The 15,054-nt window shown below is 49.4% G+C and overlaps 1 protein-coding gene across 1 annotated transcript in view; it reads right to left on the reverse strand.

The window, feature by feature from the left end:
• The window catches only part of Kcnb1 (potassium voltage-gated channel subfamily B member 1), a 107,248-nt gene continuing 92,194 nt past the window's right edge, over positions 1 to 15,054 (reverse strand). The window contains 2 exon segments of the mRNA XM_004663875.3: positions 1 to 3,778; positions 3,781 to 5,731. Of these exon segments, the coding sequence (XP_004663932.1) occupies positions 3,720 to 3,778; positions 3,781 to 5,731 (2,010 nt within the window). The 3' untranslated portion in view covers positions 1 to 3,719.

Here is a 15,054-nt window from a genome sequence, read left to right on the forward strand (position 1 = left end):
TTTTTCTTTAGAAACATGAATTTTATCAGAAGAAGAGGCAGAGACAAGGCCGCAAGTTACAAGACACGGTAGGGGTGAAGAGAAGTTGGGAATCAGCTGGAAAACGTTAGTCTCACCAGGAATTGTTGGGCAAGCGGAGTGGATGAAATGAGGCCTCTGCATGATTTTTTTTCCTCCTCCTCCTCTTCTTTTTTCTTGATCCCCAATCTTTTAAGGGAAAGGGGTGTCGTGGGAACAAATGCTCTCTCTTCTTTTCTCTTTCCCCTTACAGTGTGCTTAAGATGGAAGTCTTAGAGAAGGCACCGAGAAGTCTGCCACCCGAGGTCCTTTGCTTTCAGACACCCACAGATGAGAGGTAAATGGACTGAAATGTCCACAGCTTGTCCCCTCTCTCCTGACACTCAGGCTCTCTTGGCACAAGGGGGACACGATGACTTTTTGCTCCTTGGTCCTTTCTGATGATGGTGGAAGTTGGAACTTGAGTTCAGGTGGGTTCTTGGCAGTTGCACTGAATTGTTAAATTTTTCAAGCACCCACTGCCTCCAGGCCCTAGCATCGCCGTTTCGGTAACCTCGCGTCCTTTTGCTCCGGTTGGTTCAGGAAAGGGTGGAAATGTATTTTCAAGTTCAAGCAGCTTCCCTCCGTGCCCCCAGCTTCCCCACTTCTCAATTGAGACTTGTTTGTCAAGTTCAGCTTCGCCATGGGGACCTGTAGGTAGACTTCCCAGTGTTTGTACATGTAGGGACCCAGGTCGGGTGCACACGTAGTGAACATCTCTGTGTGTTCCTGTTCTGGCTGGTGGGGTACTGAGGAAAATGTACAGTCTTGTAATTTGTGTGGGGTAATAACTATATTCCCACAATACATATTATAAGTCGAAGAAAAAAAAATCCCAAAACAAAAGGAACAAAACCCCAAACCAAACGGAATTCTTTTCCAAGCATAGTATATGCTGAATTTCAAGGATCCCGTTTCTATAAGAACTCTATAGGACTTTGGGTATTAAGCCCCCCAAAAGTAGTTCTTAATAATACTTCTGAATTCATCCTTCAAAAGTGACTATGTAAAATGCTACTTTAAGGGCAGATAGAACACATGAGGAAGGGACAGCCAGGTCCTACATGACATAGGCAGAGAGGGCCTTTGGTCACAGGAGAATGTTGCACCACTTGGTTCTTAATAATAATAATTTAAAAAAGATCATTTCTTATCTATTCATTTGTCATCGGCTTAACCAACAAGTGAAATGCCTTGGTTTGAAGAAGGGACGGTAACTTCCTTCCCGCTCTATATGGCTATGTGGAGACACGTTTACATTCCTGATATGTAAAATAGACTATGGTAGTCCTAGGAATTTTTACAGGTAGCATCAGCTCTAAAAATATCTGAATCGGAAATCACAACGATTTACTTTTATCAAAAAGCATTTGTTTGGTTTTTCCCTGAATTTTCACATTTGTGCTGATGAGCGGACGTCCGTGGTGAGGGAAACAAAGGCGACACATGGAAGATGGTTGGCGGAGACGTGTCCCACGGCTGTTCCTCGACGGGCCCCGAGTCCGGACGGCGCTCAGCAAAGGGCTTTGGAAGCTCTACGGCTTCCTGCCTCTGCCGCGCGCACCAGTGCCGGGTGACCTTGAGCTCTTCCTGCCCCAGTCCCTCTGCATTTGCTTTGAAAGAGCTCTGAAGACGTGGAGGCAGAGCCAAGTTCATGTTTTCTTAGCAGATAGCACAACTGCACCCTCTTGGGTCCCTGGAGATGCTGAGGAGTGGTGTGAACTGTCGATATACAGAGAACACACATGTTTAAGGATGGTGGGATGATCCCCATGGCATCACACCTGTGACAGGTGCTCCAACCTCCTGCCGCGGAAGCGAGGGCAGGTAGAAATCTGGCTTGTTCGCTTGTTCACATGTTGACTGGTGGATCATGCCACTGAACAACTGGACAGTCCAGCCACAGATGATACTAAGAACAGGTGGCCAACATCATGTCATTGTTCCATCAGGAAGACATGTGCCTATCACACTGCTCAAGGGACAGAGAGGACGACATTACGGTACTGGGGACACCGTCTACCAACATTATAGTAAGAGAACCACGTTGTCCCCTTCTACTACTGACAGGCCGACTGATAACGTTATCTTTACTGACAGACAAGCCAACACTGGTGTGAACTAGTGTTACCGAGGAATGGCCAATGCCACCATGCCACTGGGTTACGAGCAAGCAGGACAATGCCAGTCGTGACACTTGGACAAGAAAACCAACACCGCTCAGGACGTGCACGATTACTTATTGCTTTTGTCTGTCCTGTCTGCCTCAAGGGTGGCAGCGAGGAGATCCGAGCTTGCAGGACAGACAGTGACACAGAACACACACCAATGGCTGGTTGACAAGAAGAAGAACAGAGCAAAAATGCCTGATACCCAACCGTCGCCGTGCCCTTCCAAGACGTGCCCATCTCCTGTGCCCAGGATGTTAGGCGAGGCCCTGTCCAAGGGCTGAGGACCCCTGCTGACCCATGAGTGACTAGGGAGGAGCCTCCAGACTGATACGGCGACAGTGAGACCCAGTGTGGCTGGACACGAGCACGTAGCCACACCCCAACAGCGCGGCCAGCGAGCGGCCCACTGGAAATAGTGCTTTTTTGAAGTGCAAGATCTTAACACTGTCCCTGGTAGAACCTAGTTTTGGAAAACATAAAGTGCCTTTTATTAACTTAGTATTATTATTTTAGCTCGAATACCACAGGAAACAAAAGAGAGAATTTCTATCATAGTAGGCATTTTTCCTGCTGTAGCAGGAAGTAGTCAAAAGTCAGGATGGGGCATTTCAATGAGGGTATTTTCTTTTTTTCATTTCTCCTTCTTCTTCTTCCTCCTCCTTCTTTATCCGCATGTAGAAAATGAAACACGGTGTCTTATCTGATCTTCACACAGAGTTGCTTTGAATAACGCGTTTCTTTTGCATATTGACACTTGAGTGTCTTTTAAGTAAGTCTACACTAGCGACCTATAGAAAGCATTTTCCTGTCACAGCCCTGAAGCACGTTTGGGTTCATCCTGCTGGCTGCATGCCCACCTTCTGAAGTCCAAGCCACGCCACTCACCCTGATGTTACCACAAAAACAAAAGCAAAAACAAAAACAAAACAAAACAAAACAAAAAATCCCTTAGGTACTCCAGAATACTGACTCCATGAAGCCATTTGAGTATGGGCTTTACACTGGGACGTGGCTCATGGAGCAGAGATTTCCCCATGACATAAGTGTCCCCTGAAGCTTTCTGACAGCAGAGTCCAGCCAGGGGATGATGGGCAGCTGGGCCACACCAAGTACCAGTGGGGTAACTCGGTTTCAACAGCAACCGCTCGCTCACTCCAGCACCCTCCCTCCTCCACCCCGAAGGCAGGGGTGGTGTGTCACCCTCAGAGACTGTGACAGCTGTGAGAAGAGACTTGGGAAGTAGGTGGCCTCGGTGGCTGTGAGCATTGCTCATGTCCTCTTGGAAGAGGCTGTTGCAAGGAGGTGCGGTCCTCCATGGCTTGGTTGATTCCCCAACCCACAGACGCGTCACTCCAGGTCTTTGGGAGTCTTCCTTGGAATCTCTCCTGTTGCTGGGGCTTTTCCCTGACCTTCTCCCTCCACGTTCATGCAAAACTCAGTGGTAGCCCTACTCCTGACTTCTCCCGCAAGTCCCCCTCTTGGGTGGGGACTTCAGATGCTCTGATCCCAAGTGCTCCCGTGCGCTCCTCCCCTGGGCAGCACGGGCACGTGGGGGAGATGTGGTTCTCAAGTTTGCACTTCTCCTGGCCACTGGGGCCTTTTCCAGTCAAGGCTTCTGTCGAGTAGATGCAGTTCTGCCTTAAGAACTTAGGGGAGGTGGGCAAGGGGGAGCTTTCAAAGTGGTTCTTCTCTGATCGGGTTCCCACACTGAATTTGGGACTGGTGCTCCCGTGGAGGCTCTTGGGGGGACTGGAGTCCACACTGTAGAGCAGCTGGCCCTCGTCATCCGTGTCTGTGTCTATATACTGGTGGACGCCCGCCTCGAAGTTGAATGCTATTGCTGTGTGTTTCTCGGGTGACCGGGGAGGTGTCCTGGCACTTGCAGTGGTATAGATGGAGGACTCTGGGCTCAGCACAGGTTTGTCCAAGAGCGAGGCGCACTCCAGTCCTGCGACAGCAGCCGCAGCGCCCCCCCTGTGCCTAAGAGGGTCGTGACACATTCCCAGAGCCGGGAGCAGTGGGCTGGGGTCGCCCTCCATGAAATTGACTTTAAGTGCTCTGAGCTTTGAGGGGTTGTTGGTCTTCATGGAACTCTTGGGGCTCTCTATGAAGAAACCAGAGTGATGACTGGCCTCTGGGATGGGGTTGGACTCCATGAGTCTCCCGCCACTTGCACCCAGAGCTCCTCTGCCCCAGCCCACCTCTGGGGCTGTGCCACCTCCAGTCTTGCCGGAGAGCGACGCCAAAGGGCTGTGGGAGAACCTGGTGGCCTCAGGGAAGTCTGTGGCACAGCTAATGAAACTGTCGATGCTCGACATGCTTCGCATGTCGATGATGCCTTCAGTGCGCGTGGGCAGCGGGGCCACGGGGCTGGGGATGCTGTCCATCTCCAGCTCTTCCTTTGGCTTGCTCTGTGGTGCCGACTCCTTGGTGGTAAGGATGGGCTGGGACTGGGTTTTGGCCATCTTATTGTACATATCTTCCAACTGCTGGACATTCAGATGCTGGGGACTAGAGGACGATCGGGCTTTCTCAGGGGACCCCTGCTCCTTGGTTTCAAAGGATTTACTCGAGCTGGTCTCGGACAGCGTCCTCTTTGTCCATTTCCACTTGTTGGGAGACAGGTGGTTATCTTGTATTTTATCCTTCTTACTCATATTCTCCCCGTTTTTCTCGACCACAATGTCCATCATCTCAATGCTCCGGGCAAAGGCGTCCTTCATATTCATGGACACGATGCTGCCATTTCTCTTGGCTCTCTCCAGAGCCTCTCTCCGCTTGATGGCCTTCTCCTGCCTCTTCTGTTCCTTGTAGAACTCGGAGAAGTTGTTGACAATGATGGGGATGGGCAGTGCGATCACCAGGACCCCCGCGATGCAGCACAGGCCCCCCACAATTTTCCCCAGGAGAGTCTTGGGGTAGATGTCTCCGTAGCCGACGGTCGTCATGGTGATGGTAGCCCACCAGAAAGAGGCGGGGATGCTCTTGAACTTGGTGTCGTCCTCGTCCTTCTCGGCAAAGAAGACGAGGCTGGAGAAGATCATGATGCCCATGGCCAAGAAGAGGATGAGCAGGCCCAGCTCGTTGTAGCTGCGGCGCAGCGTGAAGCCCAGAGACTGCAGGCCCGTGGAGTGGCGCGCCAGCTTGAGGATGCGCAGGATGCGCATGATCCGGAAGATCTGCACCACGCGGCGCACGTTCTGGAACTGGAGCACGCTCTTGTTGGACTCCGTGAGGAAGATGGTGACGTAGTACGGCAGGATGGCCAGCAGGTCGATGGCGTTGAGCGGGCCCTTGAAGAATTTCCACTTCTTGGGCGAGGACAGGAAGCGCAGCAGGTACTCCATGGTGAACCAGGCGATGCACACGGCTTCCACGTGGGCCAGCTGGGGGTTGTCGGTGCTCTGGCCGAACTCGTCGAGGCTCTGTAGCTCGGGAAGCGTGTTGAGTGACAGGGCAATGGTGGACAGGACGATGAACATGATGGAGATGATGGCCAGGATCTGCGGGGAGAAGAGAGGACACTGAGTCACTGCCCGCCGCCGCTGGCAGAAACCACCCGACCAGGAGCAGCTTGTGTGTGTGTGTGTGTGTGTGAGGAGAGGGTTTATATTGGGCTTACAGGCTTGAGGGGGAAGCTCCACGATGGCAGGGGAAAACGATGGCGTAAGCAGAGGGTGGACATCACCTCCTGGCCAACATCAGGTGGACAACAGGAACAAGAGAGTGTGCCAAACACTGGCAAGGGGGAACTGGCTATGACACCCATAAGCCCGCCTCCCACCCCCAGTAATACGTCGCCTCCAGGAGGCGCTAATCCCCAAATCTCCATCAGCTGGAGAACACCTAAGTTTATGGGGGACAGCTGAATCAAGCCACCACATTCCGTCCCTGGTCCCCATAAATTGATAGCCATACATGATGTAAAATGCAGTGCATTTGTCCAACTTTAAAAGTCCCATAGTTTTTATCAATCCCAATGATGTTCAAACATCCCCATATTCTAAGATTTTTTATTTTTATTTTTTAGTGTTTTGAGGTAAAGTTTCACTCTAGCTCAGGCCGACCTGGAATTCATTATGTATTCTCAGGGTGACCTTGAACTCATGGTGATCTTCCTACCTCTGCTTCTCAAGTGCTGGGATTAAAGGCCCGCGCCATTGTACCTGGCTCCCAAGATCTTTTTTTTTTTTTCTTAAATGATTTATTTTATTTTATTTATTTCAGAAAGAGGGAAAGAAAGAGGCAGATAGAGAAAATGGGTGTGCCAGGGCCACTGCAAATGAACTCCAGATACATGGGAAAACTTGTGCATCTGGCTTACATGGGTCCTGGTGAATCGAACCTAGTTCTTTTTGTTTGTTTTTCATTTTTGAGGCAAGGTCTCAGCTCTAGCCCAGGCTGACCTGGAATTCACTATGTAGTCTCAGGTTGGCCTCAAACTCACGGTGATCCTCCTACCTCTGCCTTTCGAGTGTCGGGATTAAAGGTATGCACAACCATGCCTGGCCAAACCTAGGTCCTTTGACTTCACAGGCAAATGCCTTAACCACTAAGCCATCCTGCCATCCTTCTTTTTAAAAACTCATTTATTTTATTTTATTTATTTGAAAGACAGAGAGAATGAGAGTGCCAAGCTCTTTTAACTGAGTTGTAATATCAAAAAATAAAAAATAAATAAACGTATAATGGCACAGAATAAACATTCACACTGCAAAAGATGGCATTGGGCATAGCAAAGAAATATTCAACCAATACAAGATTTAAACAGGGCAGACATCAAACTCTGTAGCTCCAAGTCCAACAACTCTAGTCAGTGACAAGCACATGAATGAAGAGGCCTGGCTGTGTTTCAATAAAACTTTATTCACAGAGCTGAGGAAATGACTTAGCGGTTAAGGCATTTGCCTGTGAAGCCTAAGGGCCCCGGTTCGGTTCCCCAGGACCTATGTAAGCCAGCTGCACAAGAGAGCGCATGCATCTAGAGTTCGTTTACAGTGGCTGGAGACCCTGGTATGTCCATTCTCTTTTTCTCTCTATTTGCTTCCCCTCCCCAATAAATATATTTAAAAAAACTTTATTCCCAAACATAGCCTGTGTTGAGTCTGGCTTGTAGGACACTTCCTAGGCCCTAGGTGATAATTTATCCCATCCCTTTCGTTGTTGCTTGTTTACAGACAAGGTTCTTTTCTTTTCTTTTTTTTTTGTTTCTCCAGGTAAGGGCTCTGTCTAGCCCAGACTAACCTGGAATTCACTATGTAGTCTAGGCTGGCCTTGAATTCATGGCAAGCCTCCTAACTCAGCCTCCCAAGTGCTGGGATCAAAGGTGTTTGCTACCTCGCCTGGTGAGACAAGGTTTTGTCCTGTCCCTCTGGCTGGCCTCTGCCTTTCCATCCTCCTACCCCACCTGCTCAGTGCTGAGATCACAGGCAAGCACCAACCACTGGGCCTGATCGCATTGCTGTAGCAACCCTACTAAGCTCTGCTAAACGAGGGCATGGTGGTGCCTGTCTGTAATCCCAGGACCCAGAAGGTAGAGGCAGGAAGATCAGAAATTCAAGGCCAGTCTTCACTGCCTAGCAAGTTGGAGACCAGCCTGCACTACATGAATCATTGTCTTGCTCCTCCCACCCCAAAGGGAGGTATCATTCGCTTCAGTGAACTGAGAGGAAAGTGCAGTTTCCAAAGCCAGCATGTGGAAGAGCCAGGATTTTAACCCAGGTCAGTCTCACCCAAGGCATGAACTTGTAAGTGGTGTTAAAAACTCAGATGGGGGCTGGAGAGGTGGCTTAGTGGTTAAGCGCTTGCCTGTGAAGCCTAAGGACCCCGGTTCGAGGCTCGGTTCCCCAGGTCCCACGTTAGCCAGATGCACAAGGGGGCGCACGTGTCTGGAGTTTGTTTGCAGTGGCTAGAAGCCCTGGCGCGCCCATTCTCTGTCTGTCTCTATCTGCCTCTTTCTCTGTCACTCTTAAATAAATAAATAAACAAAAAAAATTAAAAAAAAATTCAGGGGCTGGAGGAATAGCTTAGTAATGGTTAAGGTACTTGTCTGCAAAGCCAAAGGACCCGGTCTGATTCCCCAGAACCCATGTAAGCCAGATGCATATGGTGGCACATGCATTTGGAGTTTGTTTGCGGTGGCTGAAGGTCCTGACATGTCCATTCTCTCTCTCTCTGCCTGCCTCTTTCTCTCCCTCAAATATATAAAATAAATTTTAAAAAATCAGATGAGGGCTGGAGAGCTTGTTCAATGGTTAAGGCACTTGCCTTCACAGTCTAATGACCCAAGTTTGATTTCTAGTACCTACATAATGCTGGAGAGATGCCAGAGTGAGACCGTACCTTGAAAAAGCAAATAATAAAAAAAAAAAAAAAAAAAAGTCCAGTCCACTGCAAGGCATAGTGGTGCGTGCCTGTAATCCTGGCACTTGGGAGGTAGAGGCAGGAGGATTTGGAGTTCAAGGCTAGCCTCGGCTACATAGTGTATTTGAGGAGGACCCTCTCTCAACAAAACAAAACAAGCAACAAGAAACAACCTCCCGAAACAACAGAGGAGACCCAGTCCAAATGACGCCCTGGTGAGACCAGTGTCTCCACTGCTTTTCCCAGGCAGGAGGGCTGCAAACACTGTCACCGGGCCCTCCTGCCGTTTCGCTATTCCTTGGGGATACTTGGCACACACATCTCATTTCAAGCATGTGTCTGCACATGTACACTGGGGTGCACGCATGCCCGTGCCTGCCCAGAACCTGTGAGCATGTGGGTCAGGGTCTGTGTTGAGCTTTCTCTCTGTGCCTTGGCTGCCCTCAGGGAGCTGAGGGGCTCCCGCGCATCACGTGATCAATGAGCCTGTGCTACATTGAGAGGTGAGTACTGCTCTGGGCCCTTCCCCTCGCAGCTCCGTGAACTTGAGCAAGGAGCTACAAACACTTCAGGAGCAACCTGGTTTTTATTTTTATTATTTATTTATTTATTTGAGAGCGACAGACAGATAGAGAATGGGCATGCCAGGGTTTTGAGCCACTGCAAATGAACTCCAGACGCTTGTGCATCTGGCTAATGTGGGTCCTGGGGAATGGAGCCTTGAACCGGGGTCCTTAGGCTTCACAGGCAAGTGCTTAACCACTAAGCCATCTCTCCATCCTGACCTTGTTTTTTAAAACAAACAAACAAGCAAACATTTTATTTTATTTTTATTTTTATTTATTTTTTTATTTTTGGTTTTTCGAGGCAGGGTCACACTCTGGCTCAGGTTGACCTGGAATTCACTATGTAGTCTCAGGGTGGCCTCGAACTCTCGGCGATCCTCCTACCTCTGCCTCCCGAGTGCTGGGATTAAAGGCATGCGCCACCACGCCCGGCAAACATTTTATTTATTTGAGAGAGAGAGGCAGATAGAGAATGGAGTTGCCAGGGCTTCTTGCCACTGCAAATGAACTCCAGATGCATGCACCATCTTGTGCATATGGTTTATGTGGGTCCTGGGCATTGTATCTGGGTCCTTAAGCTTCACAGGCAAGTGCCTTAACCACTAAGCCTTCTATCCAGCCTCCTAGGCATGACCTTTATATCACCTCTTTTCTTTCTGCAATTTTCTTAAAAAAAAAAATTTTTTTTTTTTTTGCTAATTTTATTCATTTGAGCGAGAGAGAGAAGAGAGAATGGGTATGACGGAGCCTGCAGCCGCTGCATATGAACTCCAGATGCGTGTGCCACCTTGTGCATCTGTCTTACGTGGGTCCTGGCGAATTGAACCTGGGTCCTTTGGCTTTGCAGGCAAGTGCCTGAACTGCTAAGCCATCCCTCCAGCCCACTTTCTGCAGTTTTTCAATGCACAAGCATTCCTAAGCTCCCTATGCCTTGCCCAGTGTGACAGCGGGCTGTGTGCAATCTCCTGCTGCCTGCGCTTCTCCTTCCCTAGTGGTGAGAACGAAACACAAACCTCCACTCACCTTGTTTTATTTTAGTCACATCCTGAGAAATAATATACAAAGCTGCTGATTTTTTTGTTTTCTAGCCTTGTCATAGATGCCTTAAATATCCACCAAAATAAACACGGGGTTGATGGGATAAAACCTGTTGTTGGCATCACCATCTCAGGGCTGCTGGGTGAAGGTCGCAGTGTGAGCTGCAAGCCGGATGCCCTGCTCTGTCGTGGATTCACCCAGTGGCCTCAAGTGTGCCCACTTTCCTTGCCTCCGAGCCCTTGTCTTTCGCATGGTTCTTCACGAGGGCTCCTTTCGGTCCCCAGATTTCTACAGAAGTTTCTGGCTGTGGGGCTGGGGAGATGGCTTAGTGGATAAAGCACTTGTTGTGCAAGCGTGAGGACCTGAGTTCGGATCCCCGGTACCAAGGTAAACGCCAGGTGGACATGGCGGTCCACCTGCGGTCCCAGCACTTAAGAGCTGGACACAGGGGATTCCCAGGACCAGCCGGCGGTCTAGATTGGTGAATTGAGGAGCTGTGGGTTCAAGTGAGACACTGCCTCAGTAAATAAAATAAGGTGGATAGCGATTGAGGAAGACATCTGATGTCAACCTTTGGCCTCTACGTACACACACATGTATACACACCCCTACAAACACGAGTACCCACACATTAAAAACATATACATGTATGCACACACACCATACACTTCACACACATGCACACAAAAGCAAAGAAGTTGGGGCTGGCGAGATTGCTCGGTGGTTAAGGCACTTGCCTACAAAGCCTGAGGACCCAGGTTTGATTCCCCAGAACCCACGTAAAGCTGGATGCCCAAGGTGGTGCATGCATCTGGTGCTCATTTGCAGTGACTAGAGTCCCTGGCGCCTCCATTCTCTCTCTCTCAATCTCTCTCTCTTTTGCTCTGCTTGCCTCTCTCTCAAATAAATAAATAAATAAAATATTTTAAAAAGAAGAGAAATTTACGGTTGTCTCAACAGGATGAAGAGGTGAGACTGGCATGGGGGGCAGAGATATGGGGTACTGTTCAATATCCCATAATGCATAGGGTGGCCCCTTGAAGCACAGGCTTATCCCCCACCAAAGTCCATAGTGGGGAGGTTGTAAAACTGAGACAGACCAATGGTCAGACCCTCACAGTGGGGCTCTGTGCTATTGTTAGTACAAGGCTGGACACAGTGGACCCTACAGGCTTTGTGATGAGCCCTGTGGGCAGCTAATGCCAGCAGGGTGGAAGGTACCTGCAGGGCAGGACCAGCTTGTTGAGGCGTCTGTCCCTTTAAGAACTGGGAGGCCCTGTTCTCCCAAAGACTGGCATGGGAAGCCTGCTCCCATTCTAGCCTCAGGCAGTGCCACCTGGAAGACCCTCATAGCTGATGCTCTGGACCGAGACATGAATTATGACCGGTGCCAGGACGCCTTATCTTTAGCTAGGCATCCCTTTGCTCATATGCTCAGCCTGAGGACCTTGGGGGAGGAGAATGGGGAGGGGATCACTCTCAATCTTTGGGAATACCTGCTGCCGTGGGTGGGCAGGGAGGGCCTTCCTTCAAGGCATGTGCAAATGCTCCCCGCTCCACCCCAGCCCACACCTCAGGCAAGATTGAGTTCTGTTTCTTACCCTCTGGAGCTCTTAGAATCAGGGCTATTTTCTACCTAGCGGACTTTCCACTGTGAGTTTAGCCCTCCACATCTCAGCGAGAATCCAATGAGTTAGGGCCTTTAGATACATTTGTGGCAGTCTCTCTCTCTATTTATTTATTTTTTATTTATTTATTTTTTATTTTTTTTCAAGGTAGGGTCTCACTCTGGCCCAGGCTGACCTGGAATTCACTATGGAGTCTCAGGGTGGCCTGGAACTCACAGCGATCCTCCTACCTCTGCCTCCCGAGTGCTGGGATGAAAGGCGTGCACCACCATGCCAGTCTTTATTTATTTATTTATTTATTTATTTATTTATTTATTTATTTATTTATTTATTATTTATTTTGAGGTAGGGTCTCATTCTAGCCCAGGCTGACCTGGAATTCACTCTGTAGTCTCAGGGTGACCTCAAACTCAAGGCGATCCTCCTACCTCTGCCTCCCGAGTGCTGGGATGAAAGGCGTGCGCCACCACGCCCGGCCTCTCTCTGTCTTTCAGTGCATGGTGTAGTACATGTGATGTGTGTGTGCAGTGTTCACGTGTGTGTGCAGATGTAGGTTCATGATCATGCACATGGTTGGGGGTCAGAGGAAGATGGGGGGGTCCTCTTCTACTGCCCTTCTGCCTCGTTTTCTCGAGACTGACTCTCCCGCTGTACCTCCCTGTTTGCTAGTGACACTGGCTGACCAGTGAGCCCCAGCAATTCTCCTGTCTCCACCCTGTTTGGGGCTGTAGTGGCAGCAGTGTGTGATCACGCCCAGTTAAAGAAAGAGAATTTTTTTTTACAGAGAGTGAGTGAGGTGAGTGAGAAAGAGAGAGAGTTGGCGTGCCAGGGCCTCGGCCACTGCAATTGAGCTCCAGACGCTTGCGCTACCTAACGCGCATGTGTGACCTTGTGTTTGTGTGGGATCTGGAGAGTTGAACATGGGTCCTTAGGCTTTGCAGGCAAGCGCCTTAACCACTAGGCCATCTTTTTAATTTGTTTTTTTTTAAGGTAGGGTCTCACTGTAGCCCAGGAATGTACTACGTAGTCTCAGGCTGGCCTCGAACTCACAGTGATCCTCCTACCTCTGCCTGCCAAGTGCTGGGATTAAAGGCATGTGCCACCACACCCGACTCTTGTTTTATTTAATATAGTTCTTTTTATTTCTTTCCTTCTTTCTTCCTTCCTTCCTTCCTTTCTTTCTTTCTTTCTTTCTTTCTTTCTTTCTTTCTTTCTTTCTTTCTCTATCCATTTATTTATTTAGAGAGAATGAGCACACCAGGGCCTCTAGCCATTGCAAATGAACTACACCACCATGTGCAGTTGGTTTACATGGAAACTGGGGAATTGAACCTGGGTCCATAGGCTCCTCAGGCAAGTGCCTTAACTACTGAGCCATTTCTCTAGCTCCACTTCTTTATCTTTTCAGTGAAGATGGAGGAAGCTGAGCATCACCCCAGACAGCCACTAAATATGTGAGGAGCTGACAATGTGCTGTTAAAAGGTTGTTACCCAAGAATACTTTGTCAATCCTTCCTATGGCCCTGAGGCTGGCTTTAGCTCTGTGGCACTCTAGGACCTGGCTAAGGAAGCAGTTCTCCTCTGAACAGCCTTAAACCCCAAAGGATGGCATGGTTCTGGTCCCTGGGATGGGGCCCAGATACAGGACACAGGCCACCGGCCACTGGCCACCACAGTGTCCTTCTGGCCCTGACTCCGGCTTATACAGGTCTCTCTGCTTTCTGGGGAGTGGAGCTGAGCCAGGTCAGGGCAGAACTTGGGCCCTGGGAGTAGAGGCAGGGGCCAGCCCTGGGACCTGGGAGCTTGCCTCAATATTCTCTCCCTGTGAGGCGTCCCCTAACTGCACCAAATTGTGAAATCTTAGATGAAGGGTTCAGGCTGGAGTCAAGCCTCCATTATCCCATTTGTCAGCTCTGGGGAAGCCAGGAAGCCTACACATTTCTCCTGGCTGCCTCGCCTCCCTTCCTTCAGGGATGGTGGACAAGGCAGACAGTATCTAGACTGCGAGACAGCAAGGGCTCACTCCTCCTTTCGGGAGAAAAGAAGGGATGAACCCTTAGTTACCTGGCCTGCTGCTATCAGACGTGACACTGGTGACCCCAGCAAGCTGTGAGCTCATGGTTTTGGGGGCTCAACATGCTTCTCCTACACACGTACGTTTGTAGCAGCTGTGCCCCAATAGCCACAGAGCGGGAACAATGCAGATGTCCACTGACAGATGAGAGGACAGGCCACAGGTAGCTCTCCAGGCAGGGAAGAGCTCTTCACCCCTGCAAAGGGGCTCTGTGCGGATGATCCACAGAGGCAACATGAATGAACTACAAAGCAACAAGTGTGTGGAGGTAGCCAGCCACACATGTCACACGCATGTCACACACACACGTTATCTCATTCCACTTGTGGGAAATGTCCAGATAAGGTAATCTGATGGGAAGTAGGTTAGTAGTTGCCAGGGCAGGGAGAAGGTATTCACAAGTAACATGAGATTTCCTGGGGATAAAGAAATCTAACACTGACTTCAGAGGATGGCTGCAGAACACAGTAAATTTGTTAAAAATCGAAGATGTGTAAATTGGAAGTGGGTGAATTATATGATAAATAAAAGAAAGGCTGGGGATTACAGATGCTTTCTTGAAAAGCCTGCCAACCTAGGTTCAATCCCCTAGTACCCACGTAAAGCCAGATGCACCAAGCGGCTCATGCATCTGGAGTTAGTTTGCACCAGCAAGAGGCCCTGGCGCACCCACAGTCTTTCTCTCCTTGAAAATAATTTAAAAAATAATGAAACAAGAGCTAGGCGTGGTGGTGCACGCTTTTAATCCCAGCACTTGGGAGGCAGAGGTAGGAGGATTGCCATGAGTTTGAGGCCACCCTGAGACTACAGAGTGATTTCCAGGTCAGCCTGAGCTAGAATGAAACCCTACCTTGAAAAAGCAAAAAAAAAAAAAAAAGAAAGGAAAACAAACTCTGATAACATCACATAACCAGTTGTCACTGTGAAGAGAAATGGATTTTTTTTTGAGGGTCCCACTTTAGCCCAGGCTGACCTGGAATTCACTATGTAGTCTCAGGCTGGCTTTGAACTCACAGCGATCCTCCTACCTCTGCCTCCCAAGCGCTGGGATTAAAGGTGGGTGCTACCATGCCTGGCTCTTTTTATTTTTATTTTTCCTGAGGTTGGGTCTCACTCTCACCCAAGCTGAGTGCTGGGACTAAAGATGTGTGTCACCA

The sequence above is a fragment of the Jaculus jaculus genome, chromosome 8 (genome assembly GCF_020740685.1).
Source record: "Jaculus jaculus isolate mJacJac1 chromosome 8, mJacJac1.mat.Y.cur, whole genome shotgun sequence".
NCBI lineage: Eukaryota > Metazoa > Chordata > Mammalia > Rodentia > Dipodidae > Jaculus > Jaculus jaculus.